Source organism: Ptychodera flava, chromosome 18 (assembly GCF_041260155.1).
Source record: "Ptychodera flava strain L36383 chromosome 18, AS_Pfla_20210202, whole genome shotgun sequence".
Lineage (NCBI taxonomy): Eukaryota > Metazoa > Hemichordata > Enteropneusta > Ptychoderidae > Ptychodera > Ptychodera flava.
In genome coordinates this window covers 11,559,418-11,582,787 of record NC_091945.1, presented here as the reverse complement: position 1 = coordinate 11,582,787, position 23,370 = coordinate 11,559,418, and the positions used below count along the sequence as shown (strand labels likewise).

Sequence of the window (23,370 nt, the reverse complement as noted above, 5' to 3'; positions counted from 1 at the left end):
AGTCTGAAACTAGTAGTATTCATTTTCTATTCCATCGAAATACTCGTTTGCTGAAGGCATCTAGTGTCATAAAATATTGGCAAAATTAGCTTGTCTTAAAAAGCAATGGCTTGCCGTCTCCGACATCTCTTTGCGAAAAAAATGTGCTTTCTTCTTGAACTTGTCGATCGATTTTTTTACAAACAAACACTGAAATAATCGATATAAGAAGCCATAGAATTACGTTCCGCAGCGACGGACTACCGAGAGGCGAACTGAGAGTGAGAGAAGTGTTTCCAATCCCCTGGAGTTCAAAGGTTGATCATGGCACAGGACTGTGATCGAAGGAGCAATTCCGACAAAGCCGTGCCAGCAAGTAGCACAATTCTGCCTTCAGTGAACTGTAACAATGCATGCCGTCGGCTGGTGACAGGACATGTAATGTTAAAAATTGTCTGGATGTTATTTTTTTGGATCTGTTGATGATACCACCCAAGGACGAACCATAAAACCAAAGGATATCCAGAATACCCGTACAACTGTGTATACCAGGCGAGTTTGTCAAACATTACACGTAGGCAACACAAAGAAATAGTCAACCACAAAGAAGATGTTTTAACGCAAATATATTTGGATCTAGAGGCCATAGAAGGACCTTTGTAACGAGTGATGTCAGACATCGGTTGGTCTAAGGTAGGTTGGGTGTTCTGTGGCCATCGAAAAGTCACGTGACCATTTTCTCAAGTACTTCTCTCACTACCAAACGTCATTGTCGACTATTGATTGCTTGTTCGGGTTACAATTCATTTGTAAACAATAACATTGCATGTTGTACATGTGCGATTTGTAGTTCAGCATAAGGAGTAGAAGAAGAAAAATGTACCTGTTTTCCCAAAGCAAGTGAATATACTATCAAATGTTAAAGCTAATTAATTGTCCATTTAAGGTAGTAGGCGCCATGAAAATGGAAGACTTAAACTTTTGCTCAAACTTCGCTTAAAAACTTTCAACCATACTCTATCAAAATCAGGAATAAAAAGCGCGGGTCACCTTGCAAATTGTGGTACAAGAGAAATAAATTTCCCAATATTTACCGATATTTGAAATTCAAAATGGCCGCCGTCTCCAAGTTAACTCTGTGGGGAAAATAAAATTTTCGATTTTTGATTTTCAAAAGACTGAGAAATTTTTTCTCATTCCAAGATGAGGCCCACAAGTGGTATCCCAGAAAAGTTTCGGAAAATTTTAGCTTTTATATCTGTCACCGAGGTGCAGTTTACCTTAAAATACGGGAGACAAGCATACATATCGATTTCTGTCTTCTTTCAACACCATTCAATTCTCCCAAAAACACAATACCGATTGTTTCATAAGTAATTAATTTTCATTGTTGTTCAGTTTATCAATGTCAATAATTACATGCGAACTATGCAGGTAAAATCTGCCCGTTAGAAAAAGTCATTTTTACAGGAATAAATGATAAAAAAATAAGTATGGAAAATGATGTGAACGAAATTTCTTCTTCACTGAGTCCCTTCCCACAATACACGCTGATTGGGGGGGGGGCAGTCGTCGGAATTGCGCATGTGCGACTTCTTGCTTACAATTTATATCACGCGCGATGTATAGATGCATCGCGTCGACATAGCTGCAATATTTATATTTTACGATGTAAATTAATACAAACATATTTTATCTTTCATAGATCGCCAACGTACCTTTGATACAGTGTTTGGTCCCATATGACTTTTGAGTGCAGTTCCGACCACCCCTCCCATTGAATATTATAAAAGCTGACAAGGCTTTTTGCTTCGGTAAGTGTAAAAATCCGCCCCTCTATTTCAAACAGCAGAATATCTGTTCTTAATTTAGCAAGTATTGAACGATTATGTTCAACCATGGCACATCAATTTTCTGTCTCTTATTTTCCGTATTAGACTTTTTCCTAAGTTTTGGATTTCTGCCTCCATGTAAAAATCATTATGCTATTATGTAAATGTGACTCACAGCGTCATCCGGGTTTCAGGCTTGCAGATATCACGTGAAAGCTTACCTTGTGAGGCCCAATATTTATAAATATCTTTGTCAATAAAAGAAAAATCTTTCATTTAATCATGTCTTACAAAAGTCGATAGTTCTATAGTAAGGCACACACATCTATATTCCAAAATCTTTAAAATGTCGCCTGGCTTGCGTCTTGGTAGATAGCCCAGGTGCGTGAACTTCCATTTTCGTGTCATTACAGTTTATCAATAGATTTTGAGCAAATGTGTTGTTAACCTGGAAATACCTATTTACCCTATTTTGTATGGAATCATATTTCATATCAAAGTCAGCAGTACGGTAAATCTAAGTACAGCTAATCCACGATAGGCACTAATGAGTTGATCGAAGTTATGAATATGTATTACTGCAGTCACCTTATGTTTTCCCCCGAAACTACAGCCCCCCCACTACCCTCACCCAGGGTGATGTCAGCTCCATCACATGGTGCACCAACCATGTAACTTCAACCCTTCGGAACATTGCCTATGTCGAGGTATTAATGTGTTGCTGATATTACCGAATGAAAGCTAATTCTAAGCTTACATTCCATCCAAACGGTATAGATTTTTTTATATTACTGAAGAATAATTACTTTCAGTTTTGCTAAAATAATGCCTTTACGCGAGGAGTCTAAATAGAATAAAAAAGTGATAATGGAAACAAGAGCAGTCATAGGTAAAAGACTTCACCGTCTCAAGTTGAACGTCGCTTGTCAGGTGCCTGCATGCAATGCCTGCGCTCTCAGATCTACCAGTATACGTAACCGAGAGTCCGAGACTACTGATCCCTGCGATGCAGTGGCCGCTGGTGGCGTTCATCCTGACCCCAAGTTTGACCTTTGTGTTGCATGCTGCAGTTCACTTTCACTAATAACATGACAAAAGGGCGATAGGAGACGAGCTCCCGTGCTGTATGTACCCAGTAATATGTGTTCACAATCAAAGTCGCACTGAGTTACACGAGTCAGACGATTCCGTGACAGCGTAAGGTCGTGGAATGTGACACGCATTGGAGAGTTGCTTTCAGCCGTTGTGCCTCAGACAGCTCGACAGGTAAGTGTGTGTGATAAACTACGTACGCTGCGCATAACACATTGGACATAATACATGTTACCCAATACCTACTACCTCCACGACACAAGGGGGCAATAAGGATATAGATTAATGTTTTTGCCAACGACTGAAATCTGCGAAGCTAACGACTGAAGGTAAGGCAGCACAGAATGAAATTGTCACGAACAATAGTAGTAAATTACACTACAGCTACAGCCCACAACATTGACAAATTAGCTCATGATTTATAATAATATTGAAATATAATCTTTAATGAAATAAGCGATGCCAGGGGTCGGGAGAATGTAAAATCTGATTATCATTGCTTTGCCATGATTAGTCAGAAAACACTGCAAAATTCATGCGTATCTGACGTCAGCGTCTTTCTGCTGAACATGGCACGTACACCGATGGAGGAGGTACCAAAATTTGCATGTCCTCAGCAGAAGTCTCATAGTCTTCGTGCAAACAGGGAACCGGAAGTCAACTGATTGGAGAAATTTTACCCAAAAGCCATGATGACCTTGCTCACGTTACTAATCGGTCGGGCAAAACGCGTTTAAAGAAGTAATTTTATTTAATTCGTGGCGTTCATAAATCTTGTCGGTAGGTTGACCTCAATGCATTTTGCTATTGTAAATGTCATTGCCAGGACAACTACAGCGTGCGTTTTAGACACAGGCGCTCCTTAGCTGGTTAGTCTGCTAAGTAGATCGATTTTCGGATCGATCTATTGATCCTGTAGTCAATATGCCCGCCACTGCATATTGACTGAGTATTTAGGTTGCAGTGGCGGGCATATTGACTACAGGATCTATAGATCGATCCGAAAATCGATCTACTTAGCAGACTAACCAGTTAAGGAGCGCCTGTGGTTTTAGACAGTTGGCATGAAACGTATATAAAATTTAAGCAATTTGATTGGAGGCTTTATATTGAACTTTGCAATTTTGCCTTACCACGCTCACCGTGACCATGAACGCGGACGCCACAAAGTACGTCCTTGACTGTGTTGTGTTCGCAGTGCGCCGTGTTGTTGTAACCGCTCATGACATCGACACCCGTGTAGTCCTGTCAAAAGCCTTGCCAACAATGAGCAGCGACATGTCTCATGCAGCTAAAAAGAAGCCTTTTTGGCTCCATGCCAGGCTTACTACACGAGTAGTGTGTCATGAATGCACTAGATTTACATGCAACGTTGTATGTGGAAACTGTCATTGTATCTGGGCACAGTCCGTGGATAGACAGAGACTGCATGTGATCTCGGGCAAATGGGACCACCATTGCCACTCCAAGCAACAGGGACCCTGGTCAACTGATCCCCAAAATATCATCACCATTACCACATAAGGCCTAACAACAGAACAAAGCAAAGCAAACACAACGACCAACAAACGCAGCAACACTATTTTTAAATATGAAGTATGCAGCCACAGTAGGGAACTGTCATTATTTATGACAGGAGTGGTGGGGAGTCAAGAGGAATTAAAGTAGGTCATTCTGAAGTATCAAATTCTAGAGAGAGATACTCTCAAATGTTAGGCTTGAAAGGAGTCTGCTCAAATATTTTTCATGCACCTTTGCGTTGCACTAAACCTTGGCAATGGAAAACCTTGGCAATGAAATGCCTTCAATGTATTGCAATGAATCAACAGCGTATCTGATAGGTTTATGAGGACTTGCTAGGAATTTCATAACAAACTGATCATAACAAACTGTGGAGACTAGCAAAGTGGCAACATTTGTCACAAGACACTGCCATATCTGCTCCTAATTGAACTCAAAACTATTGGGTTGTGTATCACATTAATGCAATTATAGCAGAATTATGCTCCAGCTTATACATATATTCATCTATGGTAATGGCCAAGTCAAATTCTTACCAATCTACACTGGGACAGTATTCTGCAGATGCTAAAAATAACAGTAAGCCAAGATGTTGAAGAGGGGATGTTCATGGCCTTGTAGTAGTTTTCTTATAATATGGTGAAATGCATCCATTGCTTTAACCATGCAAAGTTGTAATTTAGTTCATGGATGTGATGATTTGGTTATCCCTGAGTGAAAAAACTCATCAAAAGTTTCAACCAGGATCATGATAATGACAAGATTAATATGTCGCATGTTAATATATCAATGTGATAGTGTGTGTTTGTGTATATATACATATCTATATATAATATACACACACACAAACACACATACATACATACATTCACAGATTTGTATGACTTGGAGTTGCTCAGAATTTTTAAAGAAGGTTCACTAAGGTTCCTCAAGTTGTGTGGGTAGTGGCTTACTAAATTCAGCAGATTCCTTCAACCACCCGCACCCCTGCCATATATAATGACAGCTCTGGATGACATCTGTGACACTCACACAAAAGGATTTATCAATTTATATAAATGACATATTGAAAATTCACCAACTAGTCAAAAGCTCACAGCAGTCACAGGTTAAAGGTTATTTGTATTCAAGAATGTTTGTGGAGTATTAAAGGTGGGGGACCTACTCCCAGGAATCGAGTTTGTTGTAGTCTGTCTTGTGGAGGTGTGATAGCCTTTTGTTTTCCATTGACATTGTAATCTACTAAGTAAATTTCCTACCAAGACAATCTGATGCCTGGCACAGGCCTTTGAAGATAGTGATAAAACACACAGCAGTATTAATTAGCAGTAAAGTAGGCAATTAATTGTTACATTGTATATAAAGCTGATATGATTTCGTTTGGATTCCTTGTTGCCAGATGAGGAGTTCATAGGTTTACTTTGACTTGCATCAAGCTAGAACGGGATCCGTTTGACAAAAAAATCTTTGTTCAAGAGATCATAAGGTTAACCTGTTCATGCCTGGCTTCCTGTAAAGAGGTCTGCAATTACCATTGATAACTATTGGTTTGGGTCGAACAATGGTGGTGAAAGAGTTAGGATAGTTCGCACCTCGAAAATTAATAGACTTAATTTTTTGCTCAAATTTTATTAAGCAAACTTTCAATCATTCTCCAAAGCGCTAATTTTCTGTATGCCACTATTGTGTGTCTCTCTTGTTTTTGTCTCTTTTCTTGTGTCTTTGTATTGTGTCAGCAAAATGGAAAAGCTTATTAAAAAGCTTAAAAAACAAAAACAAAAAAAAACCCTTTCAATCATTCTCATTCAAAATCAATAATAAAAATCAGGGGTCACCATGCAAATTTTGGTACTAGATTAACAAATTACCCAATATTTGCATATATCTGAATTCAAAATGGCCGCCGAAGTGTGTTTTCTCGAAAGGGGAATAATAAAATGTCACACACCCAAGGACCTGGGATCAGATTTCTCACACGAGTTAGGGATATTTTATCTCACACTCGCCTGCGGCTCATGTGAGACAAAATATCCCCAACTTGTGTGAGAAATCTGATCCCAGGTTCTTGGTGTGTGAAATTCTTTTTCTCACATGACCAATAAATGCGTTAAATTCACATGGGGCACATACAACATTATTGACAACTCTGGCGACTGCCACTGTACTTTGACCTGCTTAGTTTGTATTACTCGTCATGCCATTGGATGACATTTTGCGCACAGAACGAAACAGGCTGTTTATTATCCAATCAGAGCTCGTGTAATATTTACTGCAGAGTGTGGGACGATTTCTCCCACACCGTCGATCCCGCACTCCCAGCGCACAGGAATGTGAAATAGAATTCCCGGTTTTTGTAAAGCCAAATTGATGAAAACTGTATTTATTCCATAAACTTCAAAGTGATCCCCATGTGTTGTAGGCCAAAAGTATATTGTAAAAGTTTTGAGAGTCTCAATATCTGTCCCTGAGGCACATTCTAGTAGCAATAAGGTGTATTACAGACCTTGCTGTGTTCAAGTTTGTCTGCTACCTAAGTAAAACAATTAACTCGGTGTCGGTTTTAAGAGTAGGAAATGGTGCAAATGATGGATTTCAGCCCAACCCAACAATGATGTATGTTCAACAAAGTCTCAGTTAGCAGTTAAAAGAGTCTGTTAACATATGACCCTGGTTGCAAAGGTAACAATGACCTTTACAATAACATTTTTTCCCTGCATTAGAGGGACAAAGTCGGCCAATGTTCATAAATTTTGGTTGATATGAGATAATACTTGACATGTTGAAAGATAATGAATGGGTGACCATGCATATATTCAATCCCACTTTTAGACAAATGAAACCATGGCGAAAATGAATTAATGGTCATGACCATTAATTCATTTTCGCCATGGTTCCATGTATCTTGTCTAAAACAGGTATCTTGTCTAAAACAGGACATTGATATAATCGGTGAAATGACACCATATTGTTTCACAAGTTTTCAATCAGCGAGCCCCAATATTATGCCTCCACAAGCCTCCAAACATTGGAGATAGGAATAGCTTAGAAGCGTCAAAATCCCACAGCTGTACATAACAACAAAGAATGGGATGATAATGATGTGAACTCAAACATCAGTCAACATAGGAACACAATAATACTGATAACTAATACTAACACCATCTAACATGTGAAAACTAACCACTTCTCCACTGTGCTGGTATTAAAGGTTCACTGTAAGGACACATGGTTCTCTCATGTATTCCTTTGATTCTGACAAAAATGGTCACTCAACTTCTTTTTGAAATTTTTTGTTAAGAAATTATGACTGGCAGTACGTTGAATTATTGCAAAATAACTTAATAGCTAATTACAATCGTTAGTTTTTAGTGTACTGAAGGTCCAATTGACTTGTGCCATGGCCTTTCACATGCTGTATGCTGTACTGAGCTGGTTATGCCATGGTCACACGGGCAAACATCTTCAGATAATTTTTTTCACTTTTATAGCGGAATCATTTTATAGTCTGTTTTTAAGCATATTGTAAAAATTTATGTTACAACTTTGATTCAAAACCATTTATTTGATCTTTTTGATGTTTGAAATATTTTGTTCCTTGAGCTTACAATGGTGTCAAAATTGTACATTTTTTGGTGACATGTGTCGTTATCTATTTTTAAATAACAAATTTATCAACCGCAAGTCAAGTTTAGCATAGGCAAAAACACTAATAAATGGGCAAAAACACTAATAAATGGGCATGTACGAATTGATCACTCAGTTAGGTAAGACCATGTGTTCAGTTAGGCAAATAAATGGACATGTACGAATTGCTCACTCAGTTAGGTAAGACCATGTGTTCAGTTAGGCAAAAACACTAATAAATGGGCATGTACGAATTGCTCACTCAGTTAGGTAAGACCATGTGTTCAGTTAGGCAAATAAATGGGCATGTACGAATTGATCACTCAGTTAGGTAAGACCATGAGTTCAGTTAGGCAAATAAACACATGCAAAATAAATGTACAGTGTGCATACAAAAACCAAACCGACTGATAACAAACTTAACGTTTTGTCACATATGATAGCATAGTTCATATTTATCTGAACTATGTGACATATATCGTAAATTGTGACATGCATGCAGAGTCCAAAGGACTTCAATGCCTCCTTTGGTTCCATATTTACTGATAACAGATAGCAGGCATAACATTTGCTGCTGCCAACAAATAGTCTGACAAGTTTGTTGTTTTAAAACTATCCCTGTTACCGTGTCTGATGGTCTGATCCTTTGACGACTCATTGAAACAGTTTCAATTCAAACACTGGTGATTACAAAGCACCTGCTATACCATTCTGAGAGTGGAATTTCTATAAGTCTGATAAAAAAATTCAGACAAATATTTTTAAGTAAAAATTGAACTGTGACATCAGTATGAATCAGTCCCTTACCTTATGTGGCTGCTTAAACTCACTTTCAGAAATTTTCCTCCTTAAAACCATCCTGATTTTCCGTGGCCTCAAATATTTATATGAAGGGGTTATCACAAAATGTTGACAGTGTAAACATTCTAAAATCAATACTTCTGTATTTTTACTTGGAACTGAAACTTCCACTAGGTCAATCTATTTTTCACCATCCAGTGTATTTCCAAAAGTTAGAAGTTTTAGTTAATAATCTGGCTTGCATTGTGCGATGTCTTATCACTTTATCTTCTCTTGCATAGTTAGATTGGTAAGATTTCTGAACATTTCAAAGTGGGCATAATTCTTGAAAATTCACATACCTTTTAGATTTGAAAATATGATATTTAGTTATTATCATGTTTAAGGGACATAAGCTGTAACTTGTGGCAAGTTTTTCAGTATTCTGCTTCTGTACATCAACTACCGTGTCTGACCCTAATCCATTTGTCATGCTGAAATTTTGAGTATTCTTTTTGTCAACACAGCTTGTATGTGTGAAGTGATCATTGTTTATTGTTTACAAATGAATTCTAGTCCGGACTTGAATAAGATTTTCAACAACAACAATGTAGATTATACTCATATAGGTTGTGTTGATATGCTAAATACTTGGCATTAAATTACAGTTTAGGGTTTCAATGCAGAAAGTGAGAAAGTGTAGGGAAACCACAAAATAAAAGTTCTGAAAAAATAGCCAAAAGATACAGCTTATGGAGCTTTAAGCTGTAGTAGGATTTACTGTTTTGTGTTTTCATAATCACAACTACCAGTGTTCATTGTTAGCATATGAGTTGAAAAATGTCTAGCTCACAAAGGAATGGTTGCTTGAGTTGCCATCAAGTGCTTATTGGATTATTTATTAGTAAGGACTGGTACTTAAAATGCTAAAAATTTGCTACGTTCAGACAGGTAAAAATTGAAACGCTTCTGCAACACTATTTGTGATTTGTAAACACAGGGGATTAATAGTTTGAGTCCGCTTGAGTCCACTCTCACAAAATTAAGCCATTGTTTTGGTGTTTAAAGCCGCACTTTTCAATCCCTGGTTCTCGCATTAGTGGAGTTCTCCTCCCAGTCAAACACATGGCCAGTACGATGTTTGATTTCTATAACATTAATTACACTAACTGATTTCAATCTTTTGTCACCTTTTGCTAATCCTGCAAGTAGAGCTTATATAACCGTTTGATTGACGGTCTGTTCAAATTGCCAATGGTCATTTATTCCCCAGCACCACACTCGAATTTCCTAAAAAAACGTCTTCCAGCCCGTTAGAATTGGAATATAACCACAGAGTTCGATCGGCAGCAACTTCGTGCTGACCGCTTGGCAGTCTGTCAGCGTTTTTGCGGTTGGAAAAAAACAAAAAGTGGCATTTTCTGGAGCTTGTGCCCTCATGTTGCCTGTTTGGTGTCCACTTACACAGTGAACGCCGCCATAGGCTGGCGCCCTTTTAAGGTGGTTGAAAAGGCTATTTTTGCACCAATTCTTTTCTCAGAGTTAATGTCAAATTTCAAGTGTTAGAATCAAGATATTTAGTTCAAATTTTCAGGATAACTCCCTTAGTTAATATTTTCTCCAAAGAATATACAAATTGTATATTTGCAGCCATGATTTTGAAATATGACACCAGTAAATATTAAAATTTAATTTTTCATATTTTTTTACATATTTGAATTTAATAATAATTGGATAGTATTAATATTACCAAATTAGTTATAAATATGTTGACACTATTTATTGTAAGATTTGTACGGCAGGATTTGTAAATAAAATTTGTTTTTATGATTTTACATGGGTTTATATATCAAAAAATTATTACAAATTCTTTCAAATTTCAAAATGTGATTTTTCAAAAAGTACTTCAAATACAGGAAAATTGTGCCGTACAAATCTTATCTGTAACCTTGTTAATAGGCTGTAAAATTTCATGTCCATATCTCATTTCAAAGTTGATTAAATTGGTATACAATTATGTAGGAAAACTGTTATTCTGTCAAAAATGTTGAAAACAAGCCATATTTGCACCCCTCTTTTGAAGTCATAGAGCAGTTTTTTTGGTTAATCTCACTTTTGACACCTCTTTGACACTCAAAGAATCTAAAAATGCATTTACAATAGCAGTCACTCACTCTGAATGCCAGCACCACCTTGTCAAACTTTCCTGAAAAACAGCAAATAATGACTTTCCCTTTTCAAACATTTTATTAAAAGCTAGGGGACCTCTACCATAGTTAATACACTAAGGACTCCCCAACTTCTTCTTATTTGGTCAGTTTTTCAGAAGTTTTAACAGGCTATAACTCTGCAATGCTTTTGTGCCCAAATGTCTAGTTTTTTTTATTCCACAGAGAATGTTGACTACTTTTATATTTTAATAGTTTTGCTGAAATTTATAACTGACGCTCTAGCCTTTCCAACCACCTTAAAGGGAGGCTCCGCCTTTAAGACGTCTTAATGCACCCTCTCGACTTCAAAAGGTGTGTATGGCCAAGCATACGGTATTGTAACAAGATGATGGCTGAAATGAATGACGTCGTACTGGCTTGTCTTCTGTTTTTTAGCTCCCATAGCCATATGTATATATGGCAATGAAGGCTATTCTTATAGGCTAGGGAAATGTCTATGTATGTATGTCTGTATGTCTGTATGTCTGTCCGTCAACATCAAAAACTCCAAAACTGCTGTACATTTCATCTTGATATTTGGTGTGTACATGGATGATGGGCTGTAGATGAGATTTTGTTCAAATGAAGTTGTCATTGCCAAAAATATGCAAATTAAGTGAAAAAATGTAAAAACAGTCAAAATTGAAAAAACTCAATAACCACTGAGCAGATTACATGAAAAATTAGCATGTAAGTACTTTGGGCTGACATGAAATGATTGTGCACATCTTGGGTCAGTATCTTGGACTTGCTATTTTTCATGAATTTTTTTGTAATTTTCTCCCATTTTTGGTCAAAAAATCTTCTTCTCTGAAATCACAAGTCCGATTGATTTGAAACTTGGTATGGAAGTGCATAGGAGTGACCTTTCCCAAATTTGGGCAAATCGTGGTGAAATTTGCTTATTTTTAGTTTACACGTCCATAGACACCCATGTATAAGGCAGATCTCCATAGACTCCCATGTACAAGGCCACGAAAAATAAAAATTTAGTCATTGTATTCATATTGCAAAAAGGATGCAGTGACACAATTTTTAGTCCTCACGGATGAAGTCCGGTGGGCTTATAGATTGGGTCATGTCCGTCTGTTCGTCCATCCGTGAGTCCATCCGTTCACGCAGATATCTCGGATATTTTGACAAAATGTCATGTGACCTTGATGACCTTTGATCTCAAATATACATATTTGTCCATAACTCAGTAACCACAAGTGCTACCATCCTTCATATATGGTATGATGGGACACCTTATGACGCCACATATTGTACCTCATTAATTATGCACATATCTAATTTTGAGCGAGCCAATAGAGCTAGAGGTCTGATTTTTGGTATATAGGGATAACTTAGCAATACAATTTTTTTGACAAAATGTCACGTGACCTCGGTGACCTTTGACCTCAAATATACATATTTGTCCATAACTCAGTAACCACAAGTGCTACAGCCTTCATGTATGGTATGATGGGACACCTTATGACGCCACATATTGTACCTCATTAATTATGTGCATATCTAATTTTGAGCGAGCCAATAGAGCTAGAGGTCTGATTTTTGGTATATGGGGATAACTTAGCAATACAAGTGCTACAGCCTTCATGTATGGTATGATGGGACACCTTATGACGCCACATATTGTACCTCATTAAGTATGCACATATCTAATTTTGAGCGAGCCAATAGAGCTGGATGTCTGATTTTTGCTATATAGGGATAACTATAGAGAGAAATTTTTTGACCAAATGTCATGTGACCTCAATGACCTTTTACTTAAAATATATGTTTATGTCAATAAATAAGTAACCACAAGTGCTATGTGCCTTGTATTTAGTAGGATGGGAGACCTTATGACAACACACGCTTTACCTCATCAATTATGTACACATCTAATTCTGGGCAAGCGAATAGAGCTAGAGATCTGATTTTTTGGCATATAGGGATTAATTAGCAATATAATTTTTTTTTCAAAATGTCATGTGACCTCGATGACCTTTGACCTTGATTATACATATATATGCATATCTCAGTAACCACAAGTTCTATACCCTCCAATTTTGATAGGATATTAGACCTTAAGATGTCACATCTTGTACCTCATTTATAATGCGCATATGTATTTCTTGGCTGGCCAATACTGCTAGAGGTCTGATCTTTTTTCCCGATTTAGAACCATAACTTAGACATGCCTCATGTGTTTCAAATTGGGAACAACGACATAGACCTATGTGCCCATAGATCTCAATATATACACTCCAGTGATACTTCTTAATGACCACATTTTCCTGCCCCATCAAGACTAATACTCCTATTACAAGTGGGGACTATGTCATTGTAAATGACTTGTTGAGTTAATGGTTGTATCACAGTATTCGATATATCTAATTCTGTATTTTTTCCATTTTATATTCTGAATAAATACATTAAACATATTTCACTGTCTCCAGTACATTACATTTAAGTATTTTCACTTCATGCACTTTATCCCTTTCACACATGTTCAAATATCTGACCAGAGAACAAACACTAAATAGTCCAGGATGGGAGCTACAGTGTCATTGACGCTATTTTTTTTACCTGCTGCATATGCGGTCCAGACCGAGTCATCGTTGCCTCAATGATCTGAATGCAGACCAAATGCAATCGTTAACCGATTTAGCCCTTGCGTTTGATACTTTCAGAACTGTAATAAAGGGAAAGCGGCTCCAGGCATCACCTACACTATTTTTTGTTCTTTGTGTTCATGTTTTATTTTGTGCGTTTGGCTACTTTTATATGATATCCGATATTTAAGGCTACTAGACTATACAATATCAAAGTTAGATTGGCTTAGCTAGATATATAAAGGGCTGAAATCTCATATATATATATATATATATATATATATATTGGCTTAGCTAGATCTATAAAGGGCTGAAATCTCCGATATATATATATATATATATATATATATATATATATATATATATATGTATAGATATATATATGTATATATATATATTTAGCACGATTTGACGGAATCTCAGTTGTATTGCCTAGTGTAAAAGCAAGAGTCAGTCCTTGGAAGTCGGGTTTGACAAGAACAGTAAGGTGGTGAAATCTTCGATATAGGGCCTATATTGGATATTTACGCGCGATTTGAATGAATCTAGTATTGTCCAGTATCGCAGCTAGAGTCAGTCCTTGGTAGTCGGGTTTGACAAGAACTGTAAGGTGGTGAAATGTCCGATATATATCGGATATTTATGCTTCCGTCTGCCCAGACTGAGATCAGCAAACTTAATTTCGGGGCCGACTCGCAGAGATTTCGAAGCTGTTATCCAATTGGTTGGCAGAATCGTACCGTTATAATGAAATAATACAAATAAACTCCCTAAGTTGCTGTGAATAGTGACAATTGACCAATCAGATATAACCTTGCAAACACGCTGCGAGTCAGCCGTAATTTCGTGGTCTGACCAGTTATTTTTACGAGATGTAGAGCTGTGTTCGGCAGCCATGACCAACGTGAATATTGTATGTTGGTTGTTGTTTGTTTATGTTACAAATACCTGTCGCGTGAGGGCGTTTAAAACGCCTCTGAAGCGGCTCGGTCCGTCTACACAGCGATTTGCAGTTAGAGTTAATCTCTACAACGGCTCAGGTCGGGCCGACTAAACCGTCTCAAATCTGAAACGCTTCAGAACCACTTCGGAGTGTCCACACATAACTTTCTGTGCCAGAATTGGCCCAGAAGCGTTTCAGAGGCGTTTTAATGGCCTGTGTATGAACGGGATAATTGCCCTGCCTTTATTGTTTCCATTTGCTCAGAGGATCTCCTGCACAAACTGAATGTCAAGACTGAGGAAGACTGGGCGCCTACCAGACACTTTTAAAAATTTACACAATTCTGGGGGGTCCAGTTCTTTCAAAAAGCTGTAGGAGACCCCTTAAGGAAACCTCATTGTTTTCATAATTAAGATTGGTGCAGCGTTCCTCACTTGAAAATGTGAATACTAATTAGATTTTATGTTTGTTTTGTGTTTTCAGATGAGCACCTGTGTCCTACGTGTTCCCGAATAGACTCCGGTAGAGAGGAAGGAAGTGATTGCATATGTGAACGTCCTGCCAGGAACAACGTTGAGATTTTATAGTATGGTTTTCAGGAAACGATGCAGGTTCAGAAAAAGAGTTATTTTCATTCTGTGCCTAACTGTGATATTCTCAGCTTTCACTACAATGTTTCTGAAAACACAGTCCACGACAAAGATTAAGGGTTATATCGCAAACGCATGGACAGACATTAAATTTTTCGTGCATCCACCCGATCCAATGCTGTATGATGTTTCGTGGCAGCAGTCAGAGAATTTCAAATTTATCATTGATCATCCAAATATATGCTGGAATGCGTCCAACACCACAAATGGCGAGCTTTTCCTTCTGACAATTGTGCCTTCAGCTGCAACAAAGGAGTCCGCTCGTGAAGCGATCCGGAGGACGTGGGGAAGTGTCAAAGAAATAAATGGTCGTAAGATCCTGACAATGTTTCTTATCTCTGATAACCAGACAGACAAAAAGAGGTTCAGTAAAATAAAGGCAGAAAATGAGAAGTTTGGTGATCTGATTGTTGCCAATTTTATGGATGAATACAAAAATCTGACCCTGAAAACTGTCATGGCTTTCAAGTGGACCTCGTTATACTGCCCTCAAGCAGTGTTCATGTTGAAAACTGATGACGACACTTTTGTGAATTATAGAAATTTGGTCAGTTTACTTGAATCCTCACCAAGAAGAAATGTAACATTGGGACACCTGATGGATGGTCTTCCACCGGTTCGTAAAGGAAGAAGTAAGTGGTATATGCCACCTCAACTTTTTCCCAAAAAAATTTATCCTCCGTTTCTGTCTGGCACAGGGTACGTCATGTCATGGGATGTGGTCCAAATGACATACAACATCTCTCTATACACTCGACTCTTACACCTTGAAGACGTCTATGTTGGGATCTGTTTAGAGAAGTTAAAAATCATACCAAAACATTATGAGAATTTCCACAAGTATAAGAATGATATACTGAAAGATCCTTGTCTGTTGAAGGACGCCCTCACTGCTCACAGAGCAAAAGGTCCGATACAAGTGAAGATGTGGAAGATGATAAACGAAGGCGATTTGAAGAAATGTTCGAACAAGTCCACAACGTGAACAAATCATGGACCTGGTGGAAGTGAGATCTCCTGAATTAACGACGAAGTAGCCATAACTTTTGATAATATTTTGATTGTTTTTGTTTAGAAATCAAGTATTTTCTTGTACCGTATGTTGTTCTACTCCAAAAATCATGTTGAAGCAGGGTCGTTTTTGCAGCGCAGTCAATGTTTTCTTTGTGCAATTTAAGCTTTGACCACTGAATTTCAGTATCAATGGAAAATCATTGCATATTATACTCATTGTATTGTGTCTGTAAGGCTTACCTCAACATATGTTTTGGAGAAGAACAAGAAAATGCTCTAGCTTTACTTTTATAGAACAAAAATCGTGAAAATATTATCATAAATTGCAGCTACTATCCATTCAACTGCCACAAATTGCTGCCAGGTAGTCCGCGGACTCCAGAATTCAACACCTCCCAAAGAGTGAAATTTTCGATATCGTATTTCTTGTGCAGATTTCTCAGAAGCCATGTTGAATACTGAGGATGTATATAATAAAAGTGATAATAATAATAATAATAATCTAAATTTATAATGCAACTGAGCTCTAGCTTTAGGTGAAGGAAGGAAGGAAGGAAAAATGAAGAACAGTGGGAAATGAAAGAGCGGAAAAGAATATTTGTGTTTTAATACGTAATCAGTACTAGCCCTGCAGACTCATCAAAATGCAATAATTCACAGGCTATCCCAACTCTGCAGAATGTGACATGCTGCTGAGTAAAAGGCAAGATACTTAAATTTCTTGCAGCTGTTTATGAAATCTTGTGCAAACCAACGGACAGACAGTCAGACAGAGGACAGACATACGTTAGAATGTCTCTGGCTGCCTTCTATGATCATGGGAGCTAAAATGCATGGTCTTTTCAATAATTTTGAGTAAAATAAAAGCATGTCTAGATTTTTAGAAATACTGTATTTATCAAGCCCAGGAAACTTTGAGGGACTTCATGCTATGATGATGTTGTAGAAATTATGATTTTTATGCATTTTTTGAACAGATAAATAGAAGATATATAAAGGGATATTATATGAATCAGATTGGAGATATCGGTGCCATTTTATAATACTTATTCATTTTCAACAAGATGGCTACAAGAGATGTAAAATGGACTTTCCATTCTTCAAGATGGCAGTATCTGAGCATTTAGTGGTCAGATTTTAAAGCGATAGTACTCAGCAATTTGAGTGGATAAGCTCATGCTGCATCCTCGGTGCACAGATGAGAGTGTTTTACCCATTTTAAACTACCAGCATTACATGGTTCAGTGTTTACCAAAGTCTTGCCCTTACGTCGCAACTCTGAATTCAATTGGTGGTAGTTTGGCGAGATGCTCCATATGTACCATAGGTTGGAAGGTCTGTTGTTACTTGAAGCCTAAAGTGTGGAAGTCACCCTTGCATGACAGATGTTCCAGTCAATATTTATTTTCGACCTTTGAGAAATGGTAATTAGAGCTTTATAGCTGCACTATGATTATTGATCATGTGATCAATAAAAAGATGGAAATTTTCTGAACAAGAAACTTGTTTTGCACACAAGATAAGGAGAAGAGGTCAAAGTTCACCGAGGGTGAACAATTTTAATATTGCTCAATACCAGATGATAGCCATTATGACACCCATTGTTGATTTCATGCAATATAAACTGTACAACTCATTTAGCAGACTGAGAGGCTGTTAGTCTTAAATTGTCTTAAAATGTCAAGAAGAGGCGGCAACAGTCGACTCCCTGGGAAGGAGTCACCAAATACATTAACTAAGGGGGTCCAGGACTAGATTAGGACCCCCAGGACAAAATCCAGTTGTTTATCTGCTTTGACTGTAAGTCCTCTGCTCTCGATTGTTTGCCTCAATATCTGATCATTTACACTGTGACAAAAAGAGGTTGATCATGTAATGTTTTTTAGCTTGTCAGTTTTTAAGGACCCTGTACATGGCTTTAGTGATGATCATTAAACAGTCTAAACCTTTCAAATGCATGCTGCAATTTGACAGCTTTTTGTTCTTTTTAATCAATCTTGACTGATATTTTCTTATGTGTGCTTGGTACTTGTGTCTTTCTTCATCAAATTATAATTATTATTTTTGGCCTAGCAGTACTTATTGATGTATTCATTGCATACTCATCACATATTAATGTTGTAGGATTCTGTAAGAGTGCAATATTTGCTGCAGGCAGTTACAACCTTAGCATGGCTGATTTTCTCATACCGGTCTCATTTTTTTCACACTGGCAAAAGTGTTGCAAAAACTATGTCACTGATTTCATGAAAAGTGGAAAATAATAGCAGTATAAGTGGTATATATAATTTCATAATCGCTATTGACCAAATGGCCTACTGAGATGTAAAATGTTGAAATTGCTCAAACTTCTGTGTTGAAGTGTTAAATATAGGTGGTGTGCTTTACTTGTTTGTTTGTTTATTTGTTTGTTTTGGGGGTCCAACCTCCCATGATTCCAAGGGAATCAGTTTTATAAGGACCCCTGAATTGCAATCCCTTTGATATTTAAGCCAACTTTTCAAAAACCTTTTTCTCTGAAAATTACTTCTCAAGCTAGTGACAGTTACGAAAAAACCTTTGCAACGTTCTCATTGCAACAATGTAATTTCAATTTGAGGAACTGTGTCTGTGTGTCTTCCTAAAGGATTCACCCATCGATAATGTATTTTGCTGTGAAATGTACAACTACACCTGTAATCCTTTCACCGCCATTTTCAGTGAAAAGGCCCAACTTTTGCATGGGAAAGAATAAAACAGGGCCAAACCATGGTGGTGAAAAGGTTAACAGCAGAAGGTTACACTTTATTTAATACAGTGGTCAAGTTTTGATGTGTAAAATGACATATACTTTAAATAAAGTACTACATTCACACGTAAACATTGTAGGTTAGCGTTATTCATTAAACTGGTGTGTCAGTGCGCAGTGGATTCAGAGATCTGTTGTGTGTGGGTAAATGAATCTTAATGAAAATTGAGTTAGCCAGGAGAAAGCAGACAAAATTTATATCATTATTTTAAGACCGACTTTTCTACAAATATCTAATATGAAACTGTAATTCATATTTAAAATCTGATCTAAATATGTCATGTGTAGTATTCATGATAATTCCGAAATATTGTCTTGTATTTTGAAAATCGATAATCAAATTAGTGACATGCATGTCTGTGCGGTTGCCAGGTCACGTGACAGGGGAAGCCCTTAGCTTGTGTTCAAACGTTGAAGATGTTGGCAGTATGTGAGATCTGAATGACTCAACCACTATTAGTCTGTGTACCAATTTGCAAGTTATCATACCGACGGCAACACGAGACCCTTACCAAGGATAAATTCTACGCAAACATAGTTTCACCATGCGTAATGCTGTTAAAAGTTTTTTCGAAGATTATACAATCTTAGACGAGTATTAAGGTGACCTTGCGAATGAACAGACAAACAACAATGTCAGGGAAAATCGCAGTAAATTGGCATCGGTATCGGTCCTTCTCAAAAGTACAAATTATTTATGCGCCGACCATGTGTTTATCGCAAAAACGGTGGAGCTGATCTAAGTCGACAGTCATTAATCCCTTGCTCACGATTTCGAAAGTACAAAATTCCGCAAAATTATTAAAGGAATCCAGTCCAATATTTTATGACGTAAGTTCCCGTGGCGTCGACGCTTTCAGAGGATAGCGCCTCATGCATGCCTTGAGCAGCAATGACGTAAGGAAAGTGGCAGTCAGTGACCCAGCTGACGTACTCACGTCACCGCCCACGAAAACACACTCTGTCATCACGCTTGCAGAGTAATGTATTTTTTTCTTCATGGGTCCATTTTAGAAAAGACAATTAATGCCAAAAATCGGTGCTATCGTACCTTTGTATTTCTAAACTACCTGCATTTTATTTATATGACTCAAAGATTGAACAATTATGGAAAGTTCTTTGTCTTTTGGGGAAAAAATAACTTATTGTGTAGTGCACACAAACACGAATCCGTGGCAAGCGCGTCCAACAGTTATTCCTTTTCGATACAAAGAAATTAAAACAAGAAACTGCTATTAAATACTGTTTTCGGCTTTTGTTGAAGAAGTGAAAAGTACATGTAAGTTCCTTTTTCATGTTTTTTGCTTTTCTCCCCTCTATACGCATTAACGAAACAGGGAGCCCTACTTTAATCCGTGGCAAAACGCGTCCAACGGTTTTCCTTTGATCTCGTTTTCAAATGTAAAAAGGAATAAAGACACTTTTTTATGTTTTTCATTAAAAGGTCATCAAAAGATAATTGGTCTTAAGCCCGTTTTCATTAGGTTGTTACTCATTCCGAAAAATTTATAACAAAATAAGGGTACCCCTCTCACCAAAATGGGGGTCTAATTGCGTCCATTCGTTTCATCGTGACTGCCTGTTAAGTACTTAAAGCACTAGACACTCCAAACAAAAATGTTCGAGTGTCTATGCCTAGGGAAAAGAAAACATGAAAATGTGGTGTTTTTGTGGATGAACTGTACGCACAATTATTTACTTAGGTTTGCTACAATGTAACAATTAATTGCCGAACTTGTTATATTTGTCCAAATAATTCGCGCCACTTTTGTTTACGCAGACATTGTGCTACTTGAGTTCCCGCCAAACTGAAAAAAAAATAAGCACTGTTTTCAACAGATTGCAAAAGGTAGTACGATGGATGGGGTTGACCCAAAGCTTGTTCGCGAACTCGTTGAAGTGAAAAATTTATCACATAACCAGATAAGTACTAGCTTTTTTAATGGTCAATTTCCTAATTAAAACTCGTCAAGTAGACGCGCCTATATAGAGAGGCGGCTTGACTGTATTCGATAACTTTACTCAAAGTCGCACATTTTGATAATTCAGTTTGGCATGTACCAAGCCATCCCAAGGCGGAGGCCTACCGTACTCTTTCGCCATGGTTCGTTCAATTTGTGTCCATTGTGTAGTTTTCCGAGCGTTGGTAACATTCGTTTGTTGATAATGAAAAGTGGTCGGATTTTAGCACTTCCAAAAAGTTCTGTTTAGGGACGGGGGGTTAGGTCAAACGCTATTAGGCTACCCCTGCCCAATTTACCATGCACTTTTTAAAATTAAAACTTCAAGTTTGGAGTCGCGGATAGGCATTATAAGCCAACGGGCTGACAACAGCGAAATAAATATGCCAATAAAAACTCAACTCCGGGCGGATGCACTATTTTGCGGGCTGCAATCCATTTTTGATATATTTTGTCTGTTGTGTAAAATGGTGAATACGTATGTTTACGTGTTTTTTGCGGAAAAAAACACGTAAACATACGTATTGCAATGGATTCTCCATTCACATATCGGATGCGCTGTTTTGCGGGCTGCAATCTCTTGTTTTTTTCTTTTAAATTACAATGCCTGCAAAAACGGCGCACATGCATTTGTGTTTTTACGGAAAAACCGCCCAACATAATAGAACATCCACGTTATTATGATGTGGTAACACACCTCCAACCAATTAACCCGCTAATCGTTGTTGTTCGCACAGATCTGATCTAGCTGTTTGCGAAATGTCGCACTCTGCAGTGAACGATAGACACCTTTAATAGCATGTTTCGTCTGGCAACTTACTCGGTACTTGTTAATTAGTTTGCTACATAGTTGCAAACTTGGGCGTACAACAGAGAGAGACTGAATCTCATACAGTACATGAACAGTGGGCGGAACGTCCTATATACACTGCAAGAGGAAGTTTTCATTTGAAAAGCATTGAAAGGAAAAATAAAAGTGCCGCTTTTTGTTTTTCCCCTAGGCATAGCCACTTGAAAATCTTTGCTTCGAGTGTCTAGTACTTTTATTGGCAGTCACGATGAAACGAATGGACGCAATTAGACCCCCTGTTTGGCGAGAGGGGTACCCTTATTTTGTTATAATTTTTTCGGAATGCATAGCAACGTAACGAAAACGGGCTTAAAGACAAGTTAGCGTTTTATCACGTTTTAACGTAAAACAGAAAAGCTGTCTTTAACCCTTTTTACATTTGAATGCGATGCCAAATGAAAAGCGTTGGACGCGTTTTGCCACGGATTCATTATATATATTCACCCAGTATCGCTAGACATGTTGCTGCATGTCGGATATATATATTTGTAGACTGTCGAGCAGTTATAAAGATCCGTCGCTCGAGGGCGCCACTCTCTTCGCCCCCCCCCCCCCCTCCCCTCGAGCGACGAATTTGTCAGTCTACTGGAAAGGGTGACCATATTGAAACAGACTCATCATGCCTGTCATTTTCTTGTTTCTCCCCGATCTTGACTTACTCCGCTGAAATATGGTGTTATAAAAAGCATGAAAATATTGAAAGGTGCAGTTAAGATTTTCAAAAACATGCTGGCAGTAAGATCAAATACCCCAGGAATGCAGTGTTGGGTGAATGTGGCAGACTGCCAATGTATGTATCGGGTAAAGAAAGTTATTAAATATTGGTTGAAAGTAATTTACATGGATAGACACAGACATGAATGTAGAGCTTATAAAATGCTCAAAAGACTGGATGAAGATGGGAAAACATCCTGGGCAAGTCAAGTGCGTGTTGTACTTCAAACTTTTGGCTTTAATAATGTATGGTTGGTCCAGGAGCATGGAAATCCTGAGGATTTTTTTTTAATTATATATTTCAAGGGTTGACGAAGTTTGTATATAAACATGGCACATTACCATTATCAATGAAAAATCACTTTTAAATTATGTTCATTTCAAAGTAGTGTTAGAACCAGAAAGATACATTGATATCTTACCAGAAAGACATCTGATATCAGCGATAGCTAGAATCAGATGTGCGGCGGAAAGCAAATTGGAAATTGTTAAAGGAAGGGAGCTCAAAATAGAAATACAAATGAGATTGTGTGGATATTGTCAAGACGATATTGTAGACGATGAATACCATTTTCTGTTGATTTGTAAATTTACACAAGATTTAAGAAGTGAGTACTTACCTGTATACTACCGTGAAAATGTTTCTTATGTTAAATTTATTGAGTTGATGAAAAACAAACAAAAGTACGTGATTTTTAGTCTGGCTAAGTACATCCATAATGGTATTAAAAAGAGACAGATTGCAGATAGACCTCTTGAGTGAGACAGGCCTTATGTGTAAAAGTCCTTTTGAGATGTGACCTTTGACCTTG

General features: G+C 37.6%; 1 protein-coding gene across 1 annotated transcript; it reads left to right on the top strand.

The window, feature by feature from the left end:
• Positions 1-2,852: 2,852 nt before the first annotated feature.
• LOC139116841 (beta-1,3-galactosyltransferase 1-like) lies at positions 2,853-16,794 on the top strand. The gene is made up of 2 exons (XM_070679542.1): positions 2,853-3,077; positions 15,065-16,794. The coding sequence occupies exon 2, from the start codon at positions 15,170-15,172 to the stop codon at positions 16,214-16,216; it is 1,047 nt and encodes a 348-aa protein (XP_070535643.1). The 5' UTR covers positions 2,853-3,077; positions 15,065-15,169; the 3' UTR covers positions 16,217-16,794.
• Positions 16,795-23,370: the final 6,576 nt, after the last annotated feature.

Excerpts from the sequence above, each read along its gene's own strand:
- LOC139116841 (XM_070679542.1), top strand. The coding sequence starts at position 15,170 with ATGGTTTTCAGGAAACGATGCAGGTTCAGAAAAAGAGTTATTTTCATT.